The 25,184-nt window shown below is 42.5% G+C and overlaps 1 protein-coding gene across 1 annotated transcript in view; it reads right to left on the bottom strand.

The window, feature by feature from the left end:
• Window positions 1-11,836: 11,836 nt before the first annotated feature.
• Window positions 11,837-25,184, bottom strand: part of brinp1 (bone morphogenetic protein/retinoic acid inducible neural-specific 1) — a gene marked incomplete at both ends in the record, with an annotated part of 59,397 nt that continues 46,049 nt past the window's right edge. Inside the window, 3 exon segments of the mRNA XM_083669821.1 lie at window positions 11,837-12,977; window positions 18,282-18,504; window positions 21,275-21,511. Coding sequence (XP_083525947.1) covers window positions 11,837-12,977; window positions 18,282-18,504; window positions 21,275-21,511 — 1,601 coding nt within the window.

The raw sequence follows: 25,184 nt of genomic DNA, 5'->3' as shown, positions 1-25,184 counted from the left end.
GATAACGTGTGTGACAGACAGTCTGGAGAGTATGAACAGTCAATTGAAGTATACTGTATACTCAAAAGAATTTAGTATGAAAGCTTATACACTGGGAACAGTGGGACGTCTAAAGAAGAGGTCAATTCAAAGGCATCATATTGTATGCATCAATACTGTTGCAATACTAGTTGCCTAGTCAGCTAGCTAGTGCCACTTGGACTGCAGAGTTGTATGGGTCAGGACATGGTCAGTAGCTATAGAACAGACAATGCTGCGGCAAAATAAAATGACAGATTTCATTCTCCCTGACTCACTCCTCTGTTTCATTTTTCTGTGATTACATTTTGCAGTGTTCTGACTCTTGTAAAATAATCTCATCTCGACCAGTGACAGTTTCATCTGGCTCTGCAAACACTTTGCATGTGTCAGTCCCACTCACTCGTAACATGCATTGATTTTCAATGCGGTTGCTGTTATGAGTGTGTGTTGCTGTAAGTAGTTTTGAAAATTAGGTTTAAGCTTTCTCGATTTAAGGGCTGTGATTCAAAGTGCATCTACCCTGTTGAACACCTTTCTTGACCCTTAATCACTGCACTTGATATACCTCATAAACCTGTGTGTGAAAATATTGTCTGCCTTTAGTAAATCAATAGTCTTATCAGACTTTAGATGATTGCGGTACAACTGCCGGTTCACTCAGTATGCATACACTGCATAATAATCAACACATCCCCAGCAGCAGATCCTCTTGGAGTACATTGTCATCGGACAATGATGTTAAACCCCATCTATGGTTACAATAGAGCATGAACATTCAAATTGAAGTGCAGTGCAGTTCTCCTATTGGCAATTGATTGAATCCTGGCTCAGTCTTTTAGAACAGGGCCTGCTGTATGAGTCACTGCAAAAGCTCTATAATAAGGAGTGATTTCGGCTGGGGCGGTAGTTACAGTACCTTCCCAGTTTCACCTCTGAAGTGGTTTCAGTATAATCCTGTTAGGGCTAGGTCAGTGAGATGGGCTCCAATTACTTTCAGCCACAGGAGCTGCTTCCAGCATTCACCAGGTGAGGCAGGATAGGACAAAGACAAAGTGGAGGCACAGTATAGGGACGAGATCCCAAGGAGGTTTCTAACTCAGAGAAGTTGCTGCTGTTGTTTCTCATGGCACCTTCAGTTATAAGCCGAATATTGGAAATGAAATTTTTGGTGGTTTCTCAAACCCAAATTGAGCCTAAATATAATCCTATCTAATGGAGGATCTCCATTTTGAAAGCTCTTGTCTCAGCCTCTGTCTCTGGGAAATCAGTCCCCGGATTAGTCCAGAAACAAAAACAGTCTCTGTGTGACAACATTTTGCTCTGTGGTTGAAAACCTCCCTTTGACTCATAGTTCTGGCTCCATGTAAAGTGTATTTGTACCTATTCTGTGCTCCGTCCCTCTGTGAATTCACATGGCCACGCTTGCATTTGTAACTTCTGATGCCATGGAACAGGATTAGTGGCCTTAAGCTCATTGAATCTATTTCCCCTGGGCAGCCAGGAGTCAACACAGCGTCTAATCAGCGACTTCTTGATCCTATGAGCATTTGCATCAACACACCGTTGCTACAGTGACCAATAAGCCAAACAGTAAGAGCCTCTGACTCACACATGTGATACCTCATTTACATATAGACAGCAACAGAAACAATTCAAAGGATATTATTGTATGTCCTTTTTTCCTGGGAAATGCCTGTCCTGTCCTGGCAAGGGAGACACCATGATCAAGAAGGTGGTTCACCCAGGGCGAGGCTCAGCCATTGCACTCCGGTTGTGCTGACCGCTGAGAATTCCCCAAATGTGGGAATCTCGATTGCATAATTTCTGATAGTGGGGGACTACGTTCGCGCTCTCCCATGTTTTTGTTTTTTTCAGGGGTGGCAGGTAGCCTAGAGGTTAGAGAGGCCGGCCAGCAATCAGCAGGTCACTGGTTTGATCCCCACTCCAGGAGGGAGCCGGATGTGAGCTGGTAACTGGAAAGTTACTGGCATTGTATCTAAGGTGCCTACCACTGCCGTTGTGCCCTTGAGCAAGGCACTTAACCCCTAACTGCTCCAGGGGTGCAGAATATCGCTGTTCTCTCTTGGAGGGGGGGTGTGCAGTGCGTGTGTGTTGTCTTGGGGGGTGCACATATCACATTCCTACAGTTGATGAGAATTGATCGCCTGGCCAAATGAACAGTCTTCTTCTTCTTCTGTCATATTGCTCATCATTTTGATGCATTGTGGGATCAAAATGACACCGCTGTGCATAATATCATTATGAGTCATTTAATTGACTTATTTCATAGGTACAAAATGATCACTCACCATCTGAATTTGAATGAATTGTTTGTGCTGTGTGGTGTAATGACTCCACAGGGTGTGTTTATGCTACACACTGTTCTTCTTGCTAAGAGCCACTTGTTTGTCTGTCTTGCTTCACTAAATTACAAAGGCCTCATGTTCCTCCACAGGACAGCCACAGTCTCTTACCTGGTACTGAGGATAAAGAAATCAGAATGACTTTTAATGGAAGCGTTGTCTTTTAGCAAAATGGTGAAGGAGTTTTAGCAAACAGATGGGTTGATCTCGATATGAGGTGACATTGCCTTGAAGAAAAGTAGATGTTTTACCATGGCCCATTTGGGTGACACACTGTCATTACATTACTCTCTGCCTCCTATTTCCATGGTTCGTCTATCCTGTCAGACATACGTGAGCAAAAACTTTTCAACATGTCTGAAGAGTAAGTACAAGCAATCATATGGCTTTGGTTGATGTGCCACTCAGAGAAACTGTGTTGGTCGGGGAGGAAGACAGAAGGAGACGCGGAAAGAAAAATATCAGAAATACCCCAAAGGTTTGCTGCTCTTTCAAAGTCAGTTTATATGGCTTTCTCAGAAAAAGTAAACCATAGGCAGTGAACATTCCATTCATTTCATTGTAAGGGCTAAGAGGTTTTCCCTCACCGTATAGTAGCCTAACCAGGGAAATATTCTGGGCCCTGGTTACAGTTTTACTTATGCATCATCAGTGTAACAACATGTGACATCAAGACTTTCTTCAATACTTTGGAGACGTGCGAGAAATATATGTCGACAATAGTGTTTGCTGTGTCTGAAGTACTGTAGCTGTGTAAAGTCAATTAGGCCTAATTAGTCCACTACTGGATGATCCGGTGCCAAGGAACAGCCAGAAAGCCGATGAAGGATGGTTCTATACTATCAACCCCATTCTGAGAGGACAGAGCAGCACCTCAAGGTGAGGCTGAATTTGTATTTGTGTTGAGATGGCTTTTAACTTTATTGTTTGTGATTGAGTTTCCTCGTTGTGTTATTTTCTTGTGAAATACTATATTTGCATGGAAATGGTAGTCACAATACATTAGATTTATTAGATAGATTTATTTATAGTGTTTGTATAGCAGAATATTCCTGTGTCCTATTCTCTACCTACTGTGAATCTTATGAAAAATTACTAACATAAACAAATTCCATAATTCCTTCCTGTCAAATACCGTAATCCCATGTTGGGAAGCAGCTAAGTTAAATGGAATTTCATACTGTACAGGCTTTCTTAACGAAGACAAATAAGGGGTGTGTACATTAACCTATGAGCGTGCCCAACAGTTTGTGCTGTGATCCTGAGTGTGTTCAAGTGTGTTCATGCAAAACATTATTGTCTGTCTAGGGTAATAAGGTTTAAAAAGAGAATATTTTATGTTAACATGAACACTATGCGTTTGTCTCCTCATGTAAATTTCTGTAGAGAAAACATTGTCATCCCAGTTTACAGTAATAACTCTATTTGTCATGATTGAGGAGGTCTGGGGGTGAGAGGAAATCCTGGTCCCTGTTGTTTTCCATGGCCTCCCGGCAGATTCTCACACAATCATCTCCCTCCAAACACTGTTATTTATGAAGATGTATGTCCTTTAATGAATGTTGTGTCTTTGAGCAAATGGCGTAGTTATTTTTATGAACTTGCCTCAGCTCATCTCAAATCATATAAATCAAAAACAAGCAACCCAGAAGGCATGTAGTTGAGGTTGGTGGGTTTCCCCTCCAGAGCCAATACGAAGAGAAGTGTGTTAAAGTGATTATGATCCAGAAAGTACGGTTGAAATACTTTTAACATGTATCTATCACATTCATGACAAACATGAGGGCCGTGGCATTTCATGGACTAACTAACCAGGACTAACTAATCAGACAACAATATATGATGTGGATTCCCAAGCTAAAAATGTAGACTGAACTAGCTAGACCAGGGGTGTCAAAGATACAGCCCAGGTGATTTGCACAAAAGAAAGGTTAGATCAGCTTCGACATGGGAAGATAGTAATCAAGTTATATCAGAAAGTATTGCTTGCATGATGTCTTCTTTTTTTATGTCATTGTTTAATCCCTACCACCCCCTCCCCTGATTGGAGGATATAAGAAACATAAAGATATAACAAAGTTAGGCTCTTCCTTACAGCTATTTATTGTACTTGGTAAGGTACAAGTAATATAACAAATCATAAATATAGAATATACACTCACCAGCCACTTTATTAGGTACACCTGTTCAACTGCTCGTTAACGCAAATATCTAATGGTGTGGGGGATATGTTTTGGCACACTTTGGGCCCCTTAGTACCAATTGAGCATCGTTTAAACACCACAGCCTACCTGAGTATTGTTGCTGACCATGTCCATCCCTTTATGACCACAGTGTACCCATCTTCTGATAGCTACTTCCAGTAGGATAACACGCCATGTCACAAAGCTCACATCATCTCAAACTGGTTTCTTGAACATGACAATGAGTTCAGTGTTCTTCAGTGGCCTCCACAGTCACCAGATCTCAATCCAATAGAACACCTTTGGGATGTGGTGGAACGGGAGATTCACATCATGGATGTGCAGCCGACAAATCTGCAGCAATGATGCTATCATGTCAATATGGACCAAAATCTCTGAGGAATGTTTCTAGCACCTTGTTGAATCTATACCACACAGAATTAAGGCAGTTCTGAAGGCAAAAGGGGGTCCAACCCGGTACTAGCAAGGTGTACCTAATAAAGTGGCTGGTGAGTGTATACTGTATCTGTCAATAGTTTTGATTGCTTGTAAAGCCCCCCAATGAACCATTCATCTTATTATACAGCAGTGGATTATCATGGACATTTGTTTAGTTTTACTAACACACTAACAAATAAACGGACCGTGTGAGGTTGCATTTGGTCCAATGTGGCCCGCGACCAACACAAGTTTGACACTCCTAAACTAGATTTTGAAAGCTTAATATCAATCTCTCCCAGCAGACAAACAGTTGTGGAGAGCTGCATTAGCACTGCACATGTGGCATACTGCAGGCCTACAGTTTAATGTTGGTTTGCTTTTGGATATTAGTCTAAATAACATGTGTGCAATTGTGTATTTGCTTTGCTATCTGACAACGTTTGTTTTGCAAAATCGAATACACCTCTTATCTTTGGTTTGCAGAAGAACATTAGTTTACAATGGGATAATCGTCTTCAGTATGGAGAGCAAGTTTATTCACTGCTGTTTATATTCTATTATATTCTATTTATTTTTTTAATTTATTGTTGCACTCCTCTGTGGCACTGTCACTTTTGCATTTCACTGTATACTTGTATGCACGTGACAAATAAAGAATCTTGAATCTTGAACCTTGAATCTTTGGAAGAAAGAATAGGCATTCTTAGAGAAAGACATTTCCTTTGTATGTTTCAAAGGGGCCACATTGTGGTAGCTATTTCCCTCTGCACTCCCAACCTTTTCATAAGAAATAAATAGGGGTTACCTTGAACCATTGAGCAGTCCACAATGCATGCTCTGTTTATACTAATCTACAGCACTAAATGTTCTTAAGAAAATCAGGGCCGTTTTTTCCCTCCGTGAACACTGTGCAGCCATGGTAACAGTTTGCATACACAGACTTGAAGTAGATGCTCTCTATTCAACTGTATTTATAGCTTGAAAACAACACACTGCCAAGCAAATTGCAGGGTAGGACTTTATTGTTAATGCCTCTACCTTATCTGTACTTTTTCATAATAGTTTTCTGCAGAATGCCCATAGTGTTTTCACGTTGCCCATACCTCTTTTTTGTTGTCATTCGCAGCTGTCTGTGAGATTCTGGAATAGCAACAGCCTCAAGGTGTTTACCGGTGCGTCTTACACTAGCTGTCTGGAGAGCTACATAGCAGGTTGCTTCTAATTCCTTGCAAGGTGAGAGTGTACACTAACAAGTGTATTTATTCCTGTCAGCTGTTTGTCTGCCCGCAAGGAAAACACAAAGCTAACTGTAGCTTCACCTGTTCACCGCAAATGGGCTTTACATACATCTGCCTGGAACATCATTGTTTTCCCCGCTAAACCATTTAAAGATGGAGATTTTATTTTCTTTGTCTGCTTCTCCACCATTGTTTTTTCTTTTTTCTTTTTCTTTTTTTATACATTTTTTCGTCTGTGTTTACGCTTAGCTTTTATTCTGAGTAGCTCTGGGCTTCAGTGAACTTGCAGAGACTATTGTGTCATTTTTATGCTTCCAGACAAAAACATCTGAAGCTATGAGCTGGGCAAGGGAAACTGGAGAGAGCTATTGTCTGCAGGGTACAAAGCAAAGGGACTGTGTTTAATGAAGGGGAATGTGGATGTGTTTTCACATTATTGTGACTCAGCTCTGGGAATGGGTCCATTAGAGGTAGTGCATGAATTCATATTGTGTTGTTGACGTGATAAGACTGATATGATCTTTCCTAGCACTAAACACCTGTACATACATCATCCTATATAGACTTGTGTTAGCAATTGACAAAAATGCCCCTCTAACCACCTTTCACACTCTTTGTAGACTGGGGCCTCTAGTATGTATGTATATGGACCCTGTCTTTCTGGAACTCCACTGTGGGTGCAACATCTCTGGAATACATAACAGTATAATAAATACTTTTTATTCACGTAATATTCTCTATGAGAAAACCTACCTGTTAACTCTGATTTTTAACAGCCTCAAGAAGTATATTAAACAGCACTTGAACATTTGAATCGAGCATTCTTCTCCTCAAAGTATTTAAACAAGTCAGTTGCCTATTGCAGTGTGGAATCCTCCTTATCAATCGCTTCCACCATCTTAGCCATTACCTCACGATACATTAAACCCAAACCAGTGTGATTTATTAGAACGCTGTAATTCTGATAATTACAGCCCAACCGCTCACTCCCCCGTCTCCCCTGCTACCTTTCCGCCGTGTGTCTTGCGTGGGCTGTGTGACTCGACGAGAGCACTGATACACAAAGACCTGCTCGCCTCATTAACGAATATGAACTACAGCATTAATCAGCTCTTCATGTATCCCAGTCCTGCGATGCTGGCAGTTATGAGGCCCTGCACAGCTTATTAACCACACACAGATAACCATATAGGTGCAGCAGTTATCGAGGAGGAGGAGGGGGATTGGGGTGGAGGAGTGACCTTGCCGAAGGTCCATTTGTGTGAATGATTTTCTTCTCTCTCCCTTTGTCTCTCTGTCTCAGTTTCTCTCTCACTCTCTCTTTCTCCCTCTCTCTGTCTGTTTCTCTCTCTTTCTGTCTCAATCCCTCTCTTTCTGTCCCTCTCTTTCTCTCGCTGAATCTCATTATCACTCCATCACTCTTTGTCTTTCTCCAGAGTTGATGTGCTGAATATGTTTAGCTCTTGCTCATTCCAGTGGGTTGGACCTGTGAATACTCTCAGCTGTACATCTTGAACATTCCTCCCCACTCCTTGATTTGCAAGCTCACCAAACCCCTAAACAGGCCTTGAATGTATAATCCCTCATCCCCTACTGACATTTTAAACTCGTTGACGATGGGAAGTTTAGTGAGCGCAGTCAGGTTTCGTGTCATTCCGCCATTGTCACTCAAGCTTTTATTGCAATTGAGCGTAATTGTGTAAAAGCTCTGCCACACTTCTGAAACTTGTTTCTCCTTTTCATGCTCCTAAACTGTGATGATGCATTAGTGCCATCCGTAGAAGAACCCTGACTATAGAAGCCTTCCTCACTAAACGTTTCTCTTTCTTAAGGAAATAGGTCTCTCGCAGAACTTAGCAATCACTCAAGGCCATCAAATACAACATTATCCCTTGAGAAGATTATGTTCATTATTTTTTTCCCTAGGACTAATGCATTCAAAAGTTACATGCCGGAGTATTTTAGTGCAGATTTTGAGAAAATGATGATAATCTTCGTATGACAGAAATAAAGCCTTAGACTCAGGCTCATTGTTCTCTCTGATTGCTTGGCAGGAGTTCCGACTGAGGATGAGCCTGCGTCTGAGGACGAGTCTGCTGCTGTGATGCAGTATGTAGGACAACTTGTCACCAGGGCATCAATGTCATCCAGTGTTCTGCTACGGCTGTCAGCCAGTGGCGTTAGCATCCCATCCCACAGCAGTCATCAGGGAGTGTATGTTTATAGACACGTTTAAAACGATGAAGGAGGATGAAGAATTGGTTCTGCTCTGGGTCTGGTGTAAGCACCCATCTTGGCCATGTGAGGGCTGCAAAGATGTATAAACAGGACAGACTGTTAGTGTTTCTCATAGTCCCCCATCATGTATTGATGGATGTGGTTCGCCTGGTCCGTGCTATAAGAACTACTCATAATCTGATCATGATAAATGCTGAAGGCCTTCTGTACCCAAGCGGAAGCACTGACTACTTAAAATAGTGACTGAATGGAAAAAAAGCCTATAGGAAACATAAATGTATTTGTTACTGTATGTGAGGCACCTCACACAAACATTGTAAGCAATATTTACTGTATGTCACTGCATCATGTTTATATAATCACCCATTAAACCCCATACAATAAAGCCCTATTGATGGCAATCTGGAGCTATCCTGGTAAAACATTGTGGTAACATTCAACGTTACGTTGCCCCTATACCTGTGTAGTAGCACTGCCATTGCTATAATAACAACATTGTATCAATGTTGCTACTCTGTACAGTACAACATTGGAAGATATTGCTTTGATAAGCTAAAGTTTAATCTCCTTGGAAAGCTCCTTGGAGGCCAAACATATTCTGATCATGTAACAGTATATATGAACCATAAACATTTATATCACATCCAAATGTATTTGTTGTAAGTCACTTTGGATAAAGGCGTCTGCTAAATGCTGTAAGTGTAAATGTAAATGTAACATTGAAGTATTGACGTTGTATTTACAAGGTGTATAGCCTCTACAATAGCATCTACTATAGCATCTACAACCAGTCTTGTGTGTCTCAACGGTTGGCTGCCAGTGTTGGTTGAACGTGGTACAGACAAACATTGCTCTTCTTATTAAATATAGCCTTTTAATGAGAAATAGATTATTATATGAAACATTCATTTGAAATAAGCTGATATAATGATTTCAACATAACAGCAAAAATTACATAGGCAAGGTATTAGGAGTTGTATCTTCAGTCAAACGTATCCATAGGAATACTGTATGTATGCAACACTGCAGTGATGTTATGTCTGTAGAGCAAATGTGTGCTTGTTTCATGTACTGTATGCATTGGTCAGAACTAACTTATATGTCATATTTTGACATGATCAAAACAGTCATACATTGTCATCCCTCTGTTGGGCCTCTCAACTATAAAGGAATCATTTCATTGAGAATGGAGTGTACTTTGTGCTAGGAGTACTCCAACAGAAACTGGTTTCATCTAGTAATAACGGCCTCTCTTTTGTTCTTTTGGAATTACTATAGTTTAAGTCAGGTCTTTGATGTCATAACTATACCAAAACAACATTGCTATTTACAGCTACTGTATAATGTACACAGGAATTATAGTGCCCTGAAATTGAGTCTTTAATCTTCTGATAATGGTTAATTTCCCCACATGCACAAACCAACAGGCCTTCAGCGAGAGAGCTTTCCTCTCAGGATGAGAGATGAGGGAGAACAGAAATGCGGTGGTCTGAGTTTCTGAAGCTCTTTGTATATATTTATCCTGTAGGGTAATGTTGTGTGTGGAGTGAATCAATCAAAAGCAACTTTCCTCCACCTCAAATATGTTAAAGGGATTGGTAACAGGCACTTAATAATAACAATAATAATAATGATAATGATAATAATAATAAGTATAATAATAATAATAATAATAATAATAATAATAATAATATAGGTAGTGTTCCTAGATAGTTTTGACAGAGTTTGATGGTGTATAGCTTTGAACATATGTTGAACTACATAGCTACAAACACATGTTTCTGCCAGTGTTTTCAGTTACATGTTATATGATTGGAAAGATTAATCAACAACCATGTCAGAGGGGTAAATCTAAAGCACATGAGTATAAAGGAAAAAGAAAATAGGTCAAGTGAGGCATTAAAAAATGGAAAGTACATATGGTAGAAAGAAGATTTACAGATTAATATTGACAAAAGTATTTGAAGCTTTAATATAACACTTTCTCATATGGGTTCACTCTAGGTAATAGAAATCCAATGGCTTTACAATGTCATTCCATAATCCCTCAGAACAGACTATATCCCTCTCTCTCTGTGTGTCCACTGTACTATCTTCCACCTGAGATGAAATGAGGAAAAAACAACAACAACATTGAACACGCATGGGAACATTTGTTCATGTTTTTGAAGAAAACAAATGCATCAGGGAGCTTTTTTTATGTCTTATGTGTACCTCAAGGAAATGTATGGCTTTTATGTTGTCTTTTTCAGATGCACGTGAATGATCGCTGTTCAAATTGTTGCTCTTGGTGCCGAAAAAGCTTGACACATCAGCAGTCACAAGGTGTACGTTTTGCAAAGCTGTACGGAATAGCATTGATTGTTCATCTTCAGACCACGATATTGCACTCAGGCACCAGAGAGAGAAACCACCGCGTGAGAAAACACGGGTAGAATTTCAAACACGGGGAGGTATAGCGCCCAAAGACAGGTTTCAGCTTAGACTGGATTCACTCACTCTCAAAATGACACACTCAATTAACAAACAGCAATAAGCGTCAAGCGAGAAAATAAAAAGGTATACATATATATAAACAGCTGGCTTCTGTTATTTGACATGAAATGACTATCCACTGCTCTGTCAAGTGCCTATACTTAAAGTACAGCAACAAAGTCCCGTATACATCACAAAGAGAGGAATGCAGTTTTGTCATGAGTTTTTAATGCAGTAGAGACTATGTGGCTAACGCTTAGAGTAATTGCACGCTAGGCTATTTAACCCTTAAAATGTATAAACTTGTTCATATTAAACTGTCATTTTACATGTTTATAATATTTTGCTTGTTCATAAAGCATATTGGCTGAAATAAAAGTAATATATCTGGTCTGCCCTTTATGTCGCTTTATTATATTTTTAAAAATGGTTTTACTCAGTAAAGAATGGCAGTTTCAGATATAACCTTTGTTCCCTCAGAGTAAAATCAAGGCCTCTTTGTCACCAGAAGATGGATTTAACATGTTTTTCTTCTTTTTCTCTCTTTTTATGCTCTTTTAGGAAATGACAGACATGCTGGGACAAATATGGTACAGTCTTTTAAAGTGGCTTTCATTCATCTTCTCCTTTATCCAACTAAAAGGCTTGCTTATCAACGTCTTGTCCACTTTCTGTTCAACAATTACATTTACAAAGTTGTTAATATTACATCAAAAGGCAGAACAAAAAAGGTCCAAAAAAGGAAAAAAAGGAAAAACAAAAATAAAAACGGAATATTCCCCAAACAGTTCTTCTTGTGTTGTGTCTGTTTGTTTGTTTGTTTGTTTGTTTGTTGGTTGTTTCTTCTTTATGTTTGTTATGTTTTGTTTACTGTATCTCAGCAGAGTTTGGTAGTCAGGTGATCTGATTGTTTCAGTATTTCTGTGTTGTACATGTCCAAGGCGTGGTTGACCCGAATCATCTCGCTGTTGTTGAGCTTCAGCCTGTGTTTCAGCATACAGGAGAACAGGTCCAGCTGGGGTTTCCCGGGTGCCACTGGAGGGGCCAGGCGGTTAATCCGATCCCTAATGTCAAGCAGCAGAAGCATGACCGAGGAGGAGGAGTAGAACTGGGTCCCCTGGGTGTACGACTGGTTCACCTGTTGCACGGCGCTGCGGAGAAGGTCGGCATTGAAGCGCAGGCTGTAACCGAAAACCTGGATGTCAGAGATCTTGATGTAGATCTGGCGCTTGTTGGGATCCGACAGGTCCACAGGACCCTGGCCGGTGTCGTTACGCAGCCCAGTGGGCACCTTGGCGCGGCTCCGCAGGTAGATGTGTACCGTCTCGAAGAAGGTCTTCCATCGGTTCCCCAGCAGCAGGGTCCAGTTGAAACATTGGGAGTTCTGTAGACGCACCTTCTCCCAGCGTGGGTAGCCATGCTCTCCGAAGGGCATGCTCCACCCTTCTGAGTGGCTGCCGCTGAAGGGGTTGACGTAAACAAAGAACATGGGGTCGATGCTGCTGTTACGCATCTGGCATATCTTCATGGAGAGCCCGACGATCATGTGAAGGTAGTCCATCCGGTTCTTGTTGCTCTTCAGGGTTAGGGACATGCGTTTGCGCCACCGCGGGTCGAAGAAGGTCTCCAGGCGGATCTCGTTGCTGATGAAGGTGGTGTGGATGTAGAGGCGGGAGTCCATCTTCTGGAGCAGGTACTTCAGCTCCAGGTCCTGGAAGTCCAGGTCGGTCTCGAAGCTGATGAACTGCTCACTTCGCTCCGAGTCCACGTTCAGGGGGTCGCAGCGGCCGCGGTACAGCTTGTAGCCCTTGTTGCAGGAGCCGCACTGTGAAATGTTGGCCAGGCTGCACATGGCACAACTGTTGTTGCCACCGATGATGCAGGGGATGGGACGCTGGCACAGGGTGATGCCCGTATGGCACACGCACGTCCTCTGACTCTCCAGGAAGGTCCCCCAGAAACCGTTCTCGTTGCAGTAGAGGAAGGACTGGACCCTGTTCAGCCACTGCATCACAGACCTGGAGAAAGATATATATATTTTATATATATATATATATATATATATAGAGAGAGAGAGAGAGAGAGAGAGAGAGAGAGAGAGAGAGAGAGAGAGAGAGAGAGAGAGAGAGAGAGAGAGAGAGAGAGAGAGAGAGAGAGAGAGAGAGAGAGAGAGAGAGAGAGAGAGAGAGAGAGTATTACATACAGTTGTATATATTCCATAAAATGTATAATGGAAGGGAAGGAGGTAAAGAAGAAAGGAAGAGAATATGAGAGAATCAGAGAGAGACAGAGCAAGAGGGACAGAGAGAAAGAAAAGAGAAACAGTGAAAGGGGGGACAAACTGATAAAATGCACCATTAATAATGACCATTTAGGGAAGCCCAAAGCCCAGTGTTAAACTCTGAGGATTAAACTCCTCTGTCACCGCCACAGCATACTGCTGTTTGTTATGTTCCAGTCAGTGGAGAGGAAAGGAGAACCGAGAGAGGATAATATATTCTCTCAATGGAGGAGAGGAGGAGTCCCTTTATTTCCTTCTGCTGAGAAGCATTATTTCCTATGCAAATGGTGTATGCCTTCTCTCCCCTCAGGCATCCCTCCTTGTCATCCTGACAGTCGTGAAACTTTCCTCAGAGAGGCGAGATGAGAGAGAGGGTGAATCCTGAATCCTGATGTCTAGGACGAGGAGGAGAGGATAAGCTCAAGGTTAGCCTGACATGCTAATGAACTTGGATGGAAATGATGACGGGTGACCCAGTGCTGGGATAGACCATGGATCCCCGAGGCCCAAGCCGTCCCCAAAATGAGCCTCGGAAAGGGTCAATTAAAGGGGACAGTGGAGAGGGGACATGGTTCTTCACACACCCTCCAAAACTACTTGCCCCACTGTACAGGGAAATGGGTTAAAGCAAAGGATATAGCTCATCATTGTTACTTAGAGGTGTGGGGATAATTGGAAAGTTTTAACTTCTCTGTGGAAGTTGTGATGTGATATTGGTGCTGAATAAAATTGAGTTGAGATCTGAGAAAAGATATTCTCATCTATTTAACATTTCACCTGTGTACTGTCTTTATTATACCTGGGAAAAAGCTGGTACAGTACATGTACTTCTCAGACAGTCTTTGGTGTGTCCTCATAAACCCTGATAAAACTCCGTTGCTTATTGAGTTCACCCTTGGAAGGGAGTATCGACAGATAAGAGGAACATTGTGAAATAACAAAGATGCGGTTGAATGCATGTGGGCCGGGACACTGACCCTGCGATGCACTGTGAAAGACTAATGCTTTTTTCAAGGCACATATTCACACTCTTATCTCTAAAGGACCGCAAGACAAAACCAACAGATTCTGTTATGAAAAATCGCTCCTGCTCAGACTTTGACTCTCTTCTGAGAACATCTGAAATCCTGAGAGAAATCTTGAATACATTTCAGCGAGAGAAGGTTAGTTTGAAAATCATAGTGAAGTAACTCAACAATTCAACAATCACAGTTGAAGGACAAATAGGCCACAAAGATGATTTTATTGTGATCTGTTTTTCTGAAGATGTAGGCTGGGTTAGGGTTAGGACATGTACAGGACATGTACAGTTTGAACTGCATGTTACAATTCAAATGTTTCTGGCAAACAATCATATTAATATATTTGAAATGGTTTTCTATTATATTTGAAATGGTATTCTATTTTCTATCTTTTTTTATCAGTAACTTCAAAGAGTAACTTCATCTAACATATGCCATTCAGCACATGGGCATATAGTATATCCAAAGCCACTTGCATTACAGTGAGTGTTTACACTTTTTGGGTTGTAATTCCTGTCGCAACAGGATTTCAACCCACAACTTAAGCATTACAAGCGCTAAAACCCTACAAACTACACTCCACAGTTCAGGGCCTAAAAAACGGCAAACCAAATGTGATATGAAAACCCGTTTCTGCTGATGTGTATGCAACATCAGATTAAACTGTTTCCATTAGTTTTATTGTCTATTCATTATTGCACAGGGGCAGACATGCTCATCGCGTTTCATATTCCCCCTTGAATTTATTTGCAATAACTGGAGTTTTATGCGATCTGAAGCACAGAGCTAAAATATGTTCCATCATATAACCGCCTCCCTCAATATGCTGTTTGAGAGCATCACGCCGGTAGTTTTATTTTGCCTTATTTGTTTCCCTCCAAAGCAAGTGCCTTGGTTGAGTTTGCCACCGGGAATGAGATGGAAATGAGAGGGAATGAATGCTGTTTGTTTTCACGAACCAGAGCACAATCTCTGGGTTTGTAATGGGGCAGCAGACAGCTCTGGTGCTCAGTGCAGATGACACACATCGTTACAAAGCTCCCTCTGTGTGGGAAGAAGGGAAGAGGAGGGAGAAAAGTGAGAGAGAGAATGAAAGAGAGAGAGAGGGCGAGAGAGAGACAGAGAACGGCATAGAGAGAGAGAGAGAGAGAGAGAGAGAGAGATGTGAATGATTGGATGTAATAGGTCTCCTAGCCTCTGATTATTTACATCGTCACATAAGAGCACCGGACACATCTTAACATCTATTAGTTTGTGGAAATCAATCGCACCTACCGCTAAATAATCCATAAACACTCATGTCAGTAAACAGGCTAAACTCTACTACCCATGAATAATTAAGGGTTGATGTATAGACACAGATGCTAATCATGCGGCTGGGAGTGACGTTGCTGTACCGTCGCTACCTCATATCCGTCACCGTTAATTACAGCCTCTTTCATTTTACATGAGACAAGCTGCCATAACTGAGCTGCTACTCTCCCCACAGCACCTCCACCATACGGTAGTCGTACAGAGAGGAAGATTCCATATGTTTCAGCCAAGAGTGTTGTGTGATGTGTGGGTGTACGGCATACACGGAGCGAAACGAGGTGCAGGCATGTCGAACCAAGCCGGCAATATGTACCTCGAAATGCATCACATGTTTTTCTAATGGCGAGTCAGCTGACTGGCTACAGCTAGAGACATGACAAACGGGTGTGATTAGGACCGGCCATCAGCGAGGGACAGTTACATTAGACATCTCCACATCCTTTCATACGGAGAGTCGGCCATGCAACACACCACACTTTGGTTGCTTGTTTAATTACACTGGCTCATTTGATTGAATACCACATTTAGATAAGAGATCAACCGCAGTCATAAAATGGCAACCAGGCTTAGAAAGTAGAAAACATCTTCTGCTGTAGTCAAGCGTAAGCCAATTAGTAGACTGTACATATGTCATAATCACAACACAGGGCTATATTCACTGCTGTCTGGAAAAGCACTATTTATAACTCAGCGGGAGGTGAACCCGGATCTCCTTCTCATGAAAGCCAAGCATCCACCATTAGACCAAGTGGTAGGCCTCAAGGTCCGTGGACTTAAGCCTCCAGGCAGTGTTGCTCATCACACAAAAGTGGTTCCAAACTGGCTCCACAATTGCCAAGCATTTAAGAAAGGAACTTGAGGAAGAGGGAGTCCTGCCCTCTCCACTGCTTTGCATATCTCACTCATTATCCCAAGCAGGGAAAACACCATCAATGTTTAATAATGGGTTGCACTGGCCTTGCCTTCCCTTGCCTGTGGACTGTGTTAAAATGATGATCAGTATAAGTAACTATGTAATTAGACTGCAGGGAGGCTGAGGTCAAACTACCATCAAAGTCTGAGCTCTCCCGTTTCCCCCTCCAGGTCTGAGGGCTAAGCTTAGCCCCCCGTTCCCCCCCCCCCATCCCGCCTCCCCATCCCTCCCCAATGAACCTCAGTTTAGCTACAGTAAGCTACTTTAGTCCCCTCCAGCTGTGAGCAGACCCTATTCTTATTGTTCCAACAGTCTGAGGCTCTACTTCTCCGGTCCGTAGGGGGGCTGAGGGAGGCTCTTGCTCCCAATAATTACAGTGTCATGTCCCTTCAGTAGGGAGCAGGGAAGAAGAAGGAGAGCTCCTTGGGCTGCAACAGACAGGCTTCTCTCTGTGTTCAGGGCTAAGGCCAGGCCACCAGAGAGGCTGGGGCCACAGCTACAGTAACACTGACTGGCAGGACAATAAGGTCTACAACTGCTACTGCTGCCTCTACTGCAGTAACTGCTGGTGATGGGGATGGATACAGTATGAGTGGGGTATAGGGAATTGTATAATACGACAGTACATTTCACAAACGTATGATTTAAGTTCATACACTCATAGACTCTCTCTCTTTCTCTCTCACTCTCTCTCTTTCTCTCTCACTCTCTCTCTTTCTCTCTCTCTCTCTCTCTTTCTCTCTCTCTCTTCATCTGACACACACACACACACACACACACACACACACACACACACACACACACACGCACACACACACACACACACACACACACACACACACACACACACACACACACACACACACAAACAAACAAACACAGTTCCTCTTCACGGTGCCGTCAGGCAGCCTTGATGTGCGCTCCGTCAAGCACGAAGTGTGCACTGCACTGCTTTGATAACACGTCTGAACAAACCTTTGCCAATGCTCGCATGCCAGCGTGGGTGTGTTCCTTCTACCTTAGTGACAGTTGACAGTTGCTAGTTCCAAAGCATATAAATGAATATTTTTGTGGATTTTTCTGTTTCTATTTGTATGTTGACATTCGCCGCACAGCTGACATGTTTTTGGCTAGTTTAGCTAACAATATTTAGTACGCTATTTTAGTCTCTGTTTCTCTGAGATATTTCTAAGGTGAATAGACCAGAGTACATTCCACTGTAAACAACATTAGCAGTGCAGGTAATATCTGTCTGTCTGTCTGTCCGTCCGTCCGTCCGTCCGTCTGTGGCCACACTAGGCTAGCTCTCTGTAGTCACAGTAGGTGATGAGCCATGATCTGTCCAGAGAACTCCCACTGTTTCAGTATTTTTCAGACTGCATTGTGGAATACTACAGAGGATTGCCTCCAGTCCTCTCTGTAGTATTCTACAATGCATGTGGCATTTACATGCCAGAATGGTCAATTCAATTGAAGGACAAATAGCAGGGATGCAATAACAGACCAGATGAAAATCTGGGGGAATCACTGAAGCTAACCCCAACTTAGTGGAGATACTTCCCTTCCTAGCTGTCTTTTCTAGGACGCACTGTATGCTGGCATCTGCATTGCAGTTACTCTCCACGTCTAAGTCCTATTTACTGGTACTGAGATCCACAAACAGCAGCAACAACACCTACAGTCATCAAATAAAACAATATCCATTCTTTACAAAACAATACCATTGTGTATTAGTCCATATGGCTGCGTCTATAGAGGATAGAACATTGATCTCTGTGTCTGTGCCACCCACCTCTCCCTAGGCATCTGGTGGTTGGGGTTGTGGTGGCAGCGGATGCTCAAGCCGAAGAGCTTGCGTGCGGTGTGCTGTATCTTGAGCCTCTGGGTCTCCAGGGAGCTCTGGAGCAACCGGTAACGAGCCTGCAGGTCCCAGTCACTCCCCCACAGCAGGTGGACACTACTGACGGGCAAAAAGTGGGTGGAAGGCAGCCTCTTCAGGAACGACTTGAACTCATCTGGGGGAGAAGAAGGTAGAGAGTGGGGGGGAGAGAGAGAGAGAGAGAGAGAGAGAGAGAGAGAGAGAGAGAGAGAGAGAGAGAGAGAGAGAGAGAGAGGTTGTCAATATTGTTCTCGTCTCAACACTCATGGCAATAAAGCTTGAATTGGAATTTAATTTCATTGATTTGAGAGGAAGAGGAAGTAGGATTAAGGGACAGAGACAAAAGACTGCTGTCAGGGAAACTCTTCCTGTGTAACTTCTCCCGACAGGATTTGCTGTTGTCTTATTTTAAATGCACACAATTCTATGCACTTTGAAACTGTACAAATGAAAACCACTCGACAAATAAAATATATAATTATTATCATTATTATTTCTCAAGTGCAGTACTTCAGTACTTTAAGCTCTGTCGCTAAAGAATTAGCAATGTCCTTCATCACTGGCCTCCATTAAGTACTCTCCTTATGCACTCATTTTTGGTGAATTCTCTAATTGTTTATTAATAGAATAATAGATTAATAGAAGTTACTGTGGGCTCTTTATCTTACAGAAGCTCCTCATGGATGTATGGCAGTCAATGACCTTGAGGGACGAAAAACTAAATGTATGTGTTCTTCATAATATATAAATATATACTGACTATATATATATATATATATATATATATGACAGTCACATTTTACTTGGGTATTTTTATTACTTGTTAATAATATATGTGTTGCACCATCAGGTGGATATTGACCATTTTCCCACTGTAAGTGTGCTCTCTGACTTGATCGTGTGTGTGTGTGTGTGTGTGTGTGTGTGTGTGTGTGTGTCTTACGTCCCTCGTCCTGTATGTGGGTGTGTTCTCCTGTGGTGCTGTGCTGTGTTCCCGTGTATGTCTCCTCCTCTCACTCTCACTCTCATACAGGTGTCCGTCCACGATTGGCCTGTCAGTCCCATCTGTCATCAGTCACGCACCTGTTCTGGACCAATCAACCGTCCGCCTGTCTATTTAAAGCCCTCCTGTTCTCTGTTCGGGAGTCGCCGTCTGTCGTGTTTTATGGTTGTCTATTGTTGAAAGTGAAGTAGCCAAGCCACGTGCATATTCAGCTGTTCCTTGTTTTGGTTAACCTATACACGGTATAGTGTCTTTTTTTTGGTTAAACTATACATGGTATAGTGTTTTTGTTTTGATGTGAAGGGGCAAGGGGACAGGTAAGCTGTCCATGGGTTTACTTTGCATCACGTAGCCGTATCTCTGGTATAGACACGAGGCTAGGAACGGGTGCCCCTCATGTGTTTTTTTTAGTAGATCTTTTTGGTTAGGTAGCTAGGACGTTCTTTTAATGAGTTCTGTCCTTCGGCACCGTTCACAGTTCCCTTGTTCCCTTGTTCCCTTGTTCCCTTGTTCCCTTGTTCCCTTGTAGCGATCATTTGTTTAAACAAGAAATATTCTTGAATGTTAGTCCCGGTTCATTGAGTCTGTGTTGCAGCGCACCTCCATTCAGCAGTCATCCATTCAGCAGTCATCCATTCAGCAGTCATCCATTCAGCAGTCATCCATTCAGCAGTCTCGCTGCATGGTGTTAGGGCCTACCCTAGACAAAAGGGCCGTAACAGCACCTCCATTCAGCAGTCTCGCTGCATGGTGTTAGGGCCTACCCTAGACAAAAGGGCCGTAACAGTGTGTGTGTCCAGACCAGACAGCTATTTGAGTCATCCACTAGAGCAGGAAAACATGGAGGGAGGCCTACACACACACACTTTCTTTTCTTTCAAGGAACATGTTTCATGTTTCCAGCTATAAAACAATTGTCTCATCTGTATCAATCACATGCATGAAAGGAATCAACAGAAATATATTGTTTTATCCTTGAGTACATACATGGAGTATGTCTGTTTACAAAGTGTGGCTTCCATATCCCAATATCTGGCTGACTGAACACACACACACACACACACACACACACACACACACACACACACACACACACAGCTTACAGTAGCGAAACCTAGCTGGAGGAGGAGGAGAATTGACTGTCACGATTAACTGCCTGGGCCTTCGTCTTCTGAAACAGAAGGCGTTGGAATGGGCCCTTGAATAATGCATAGACCCACTTTATTGCAGATTGGCTTCCGAGAAAGTTAACATGCAAGCTAGCTTTATGTGCTGTGTGTTCTGAGGAAGGTGACTGGTGTAAAATGACGACACCACACCCTGCATAACCGACCAGCTGACAGAGTGGATTTAGCGCGTACTGTCAGACTTGGTGGGTATACCATTATATTACTGGCAGCCATGGATATCAGGGCCGACGTAAAGACAAGTATCTGCAGTTGTATTTGACAAGAGATCAGTGGAAGTAGCCAGGCTTTACGGGCTTCCACTAAAGCACTGAAGTCCATGTGAAAACGGTTGTAATATGATCACTGGCCACTTCACACAAAGAGGGAGGTCAGTGGATGATCTAGTTCATGTCTTTCTCATTTCTCTCTGCCTTACTGTTCTCTGGGTTTCTTTAATCTGAGCCTGAGGTAGGAAAACCAAGTCCAACCGACCCTAGTGAAGTAATGTGTGTCCCTTTACTGGTGGATTGTTGTCTAATGGACAGATAAGGGTAGAGTGTCCAAATCACATGATCATTTCATGATCACTTCAATGTGACAGTGTTTAGGTCGTACTGACAGTAACACCGGCCTCATATGGTAGGTTGTGGTGAACATCCTTTTCCTTGTAAGAGGTGGTCCGGGTCTCCACCATCCCCTTACAATAAACAATGTGACATGAGTTTCCTGGTTACCTGAGTTCTCAAAGTCCTTGTAAGAGGTGGCCCAGGACTCCGCCATGCCCAGCAGTGTGTTCTCCATGATCTGGATGTCCGTGTTGGGACAATTGCATTGTGGGTACTCCTCGGCACACTGACAGATGCACTGGCTGTTCCGACACACATACTCGCCCTCGCCGTTACACATGATGTAGCTCAGAGCGGATTGGACAAACTTCTCCTGTAGGTACTCCGGGAAGATCACCTGGAGACCTAGAAAACATGAGAGAAATGGGTTTTTAGGATAAATATTCATTCTAAAGTTATTTGGTTGGTTTTTTTTGTTTTGCAAATGGTGAGTTTGCTTGGGGTTGTATTTGAAGTGCACGTTGGACCTGAATATCTGTATATGCAATATATGCAACTTTAGAAGGCAAATACTCTGTGTAAGTACAGGTACCTGTAAAACAACACAGTACAAAAGCCCTGCTAAGAGGCAAAACTGCACTAGTAAGCGTTAGTGTCCTGTACTGTATATCCTTCTGGGGAAAGGACATAGAGTACTCTCTTTTGCATGGTAATCCCTTAGGGCCAATACCTCAAGTTACACACATTAGAAAAGCTACTTATGGGGCGTTCAGTGGCGTAGCACACTAAGGCGCATACCATATCATCTCAACACCCATCCTCCCTGTCAATCTCTACTGTCTCTATCCCAATAAAGCAGAAATGCCCTAAAAACATATATAACAAAATAAAATAAAAAAAAAGCTACTTATGTGGTTGTAGGATGAACTTTTGCTGTGACAAATGCTATACTGTACATGCATACTGTGTTTACATGCGTTTAAAAGTGTGTGTTTAAAAGTTTGCCAGTGTTTGACTTTGAGCTGTCTTTCTCCAGAGGGCTACTCATGATGTGACAAAACCGAACAGTGATTGATGCCTGCCTGTCTTGTCGTGTCTTGGTTTATTTAACACAGCAGTCATGTGTTCCCTGTGTGTGTGTGTGTGTGTGTGTGTGTGTGTGTGTGTGTGTGTGTGTGTGCGTGTGTGTGTGCACGTGTGCATGTTTGTCTTTGTGTGTGTGTGAGTTTATGTCTATATGCATGCGTGTTTGCGTTTCTGTGCGCGCGTGTGTGTGTGTGTGTGTGTGTGTGTGTGTGTGTGTGCGCGCGCATATGTGTGTGTGTGTGTGTGTGTTTGTGTGCAATTTTGCTAATAAGTAATTGCCTCTCTTAGGTCTGCTGTGTCGTACTGAAGCATTACCCACCTGAAAGTCTGTGAACTGAAAGCACTTCTTCGCACTTAACACTGACAAGGTATTTATACTTTTCAGCTTCCTACCCCATTCATATCTCACCCAGGGGATCTCAAATAAGGGACATTCTGACAGCTGAGTCGAAAGTCTTTCTCTCCAGTCCAGCGCTACAAATAAATCCTTGGCAATACAAACCATTGGATTGGAAAAGAACTAAATAGATTTTGTTTCCTCATATGAAACAGCATCTTGGCAAGGCAATATTTTCTTAATAGCTTTTACTTCAGTGCAAGCTACGTGCCACTGCAAATACGCAACCACAGACCAAAACGTAATGTGTTGTTATTATGGTATTGAGTGATTGTATTTATTATTTTTCAGGCTTCAATTTCAACAAAACAATATGGATTGAAATTAAAATATATAACGTATCTTTAATTTAATGTTGTGCAATAACTGAGTATTATTGTATACACTCTATTATTTTACACATTCTTGTAGCTAATCATAAAAGTTGTATATTCAGCAAATAAACACATGGGAGTATCTGTGTAATTACGTTGTTCATTAAAACCACAAAAGAAATGTTAAACGGAGCACCCGTGGGTGGCTTCAAAGTAAATGAAGGTCTTTAGATCCACCTTGATATGCGTTTAATACATGAAACGCAGCATCTAAGAGCACATGATCAAAGTTTATCATTAGGACCAAAGATAGTAGAGAATAAAACACTGCTCTGGGTGGCTTTTGCTGGAATACTCAGAAGCATAATCGTTTAGTGCAACCTTACGAAAATTAAAATCATCTTTATCTCTCAGTGTAATTTTACTATGGTGCATTTACTAAAACGGTGCCCCCTTTCTCTGTAGGTGATATGTAGGTCACACTTCAATTTAGTTGCCCCTCTACAGTACCTAACTAGTAACTATTTTATTCCCCACGATAGTCACACAATTGTAGTACCATGATTTTAAGTAGCATATTGTATTTACTTATGTATGTTGTGGCATTTTTCTCTGTTTGGACGGAGCCTGTATGTCTCTGTACCATGATCATTTACTATCTGGAGGTAACCTTGCCTATGCTTTAGCTCACCGAGCTAACACAATCGTGTAGCATGTTTAAGACATGGGTTTGAACCCAGTCGGTCAATGGTCACACCAGCTCTGTAAGAGCAGTGCATGCTCCCTTCCTCAGTGCATTCACAGCACTCACGACATGTCACTACCACTGTGTAACCTTGCTGTGTGACTCTCTGAGAGAGAACGCTCCATTCACTTCTCCCTCTGTCCTCATTATCGGACACAGGGTCCATCACAGGAAGGAGGGAGGGAGGAATGGATGAAAAGGGCGAAGGGAGGGAAAGAGAGAGGAGGGAGAGAGGAAAGGGAGGGAGCGATGGAAACAATGGAGAGAGAGAGAGAAAAAAAAGAGAGAGAGAGAGAGAGAGAGTGAGAGAGAAAAAGAGAGAGAGATGGAAAGAGGATAGATTGTGGGAGGGAGAGAGGGAGGGAGGGAGGGAGGGAAGGACAGAGGAAAGGATAGATGGATCATATCTGACCACAAAAGACTTGGATTGCTAAGGTCTTTTTCTCCATCAGGCCTGTCTGCAGGCCCCCGGAGCCAATATTCATTTAGCTTGATGTATTCCTGGGCCTGAAACTTTAATGTGATTTGTTGGAGAATCCAGATGGCGAGTTCACGGATGGACGCCGCTCGCTGACAGAGCCAGTGCCAGCGGCCGAGAGCACAATAACACTGAAGTGCTCTGCCCCCTGTTCTCTCTCTCTCTCTCCTCTCCTCTCCTCCGCTCTGCCCCCCTGTTCTCTCTCTCTCTCCTCTCCTCCGCTCTGCTCCCCTGTTCTCTCTCTCTCTCTCCTCTCCTCCGCTCTGCTCCCCTGTTCGGAGCCCTTATTCTACTTCAGATATTACAACATTACTGCAGAGAGACTGGGACTGGGAGGACAGGGACATTGTCACTGCTCTACACAATCAGAGGTAGAGGACTGCCTCCTTCTATCCTCTTTCCATCTCTCTCTCTCTCTCTCTCTCTCTCTCTCGTATTCCCATGGTGACGTGCAATCTCTAATATGTGTAATCTGTTGGCCTGTCCTCCTACGAAATGGAGTTCAAGAAGTGCGATAAAACAATTCCATCAACATGTGTTAGGAGCCATGCTTAGCTTTTTAGCTCCCACTCGGGTGCCACGAAGAAAGATGTGATGGGGAATCTAGTTTCAGTCAAAATGATTCATCTTTATGATTATCTCAGTTCTTTCCGGGCTCATGGCAATACAACCTTGAAACATTGAGAATGATTAGGCTTCGTGTTTATGGCTTAAATGGGGGTAATACATTTTTTTTCAGCAGCACTGCAAACCATTAGATGCAGGAAAGGAGGGCCAGCACATCAGAGAGATTAGTTTTTCACGATTGCTAAGACACTTTTAATGAAATTGGGGTCCACTTGATCTCCATCATAACCTAATGAGCACAACAGTATTCTTTTTTTGCAAAACAGTAAGTGACTTGCAAATGATAAGCACATTTTTGCAAAACAGTAAACACAACTCTCCTCAAAAGACGCAAAACTCAGTTGAGTAAATCACGTCAAACTAAATGAAAACATTTGATCACAGCTGATACAAACTACCCCCTTGAACCTCTTCTGGACATGTGCAAAATG

Source organism: Argentina silus, assembly GCF_951799395.1.
Source record: "Argentina silus genome assembly, chromosome: 5".
Lineage (NCBI taxonomy): Eukaryota > Metazoa > Chordata > Actinopteri > Argentiniformes > Argentinidae > Argentina > Argentina silus.
This window is presented reverse-complemented; position numbering and strand designations above follow the sequence as displayed.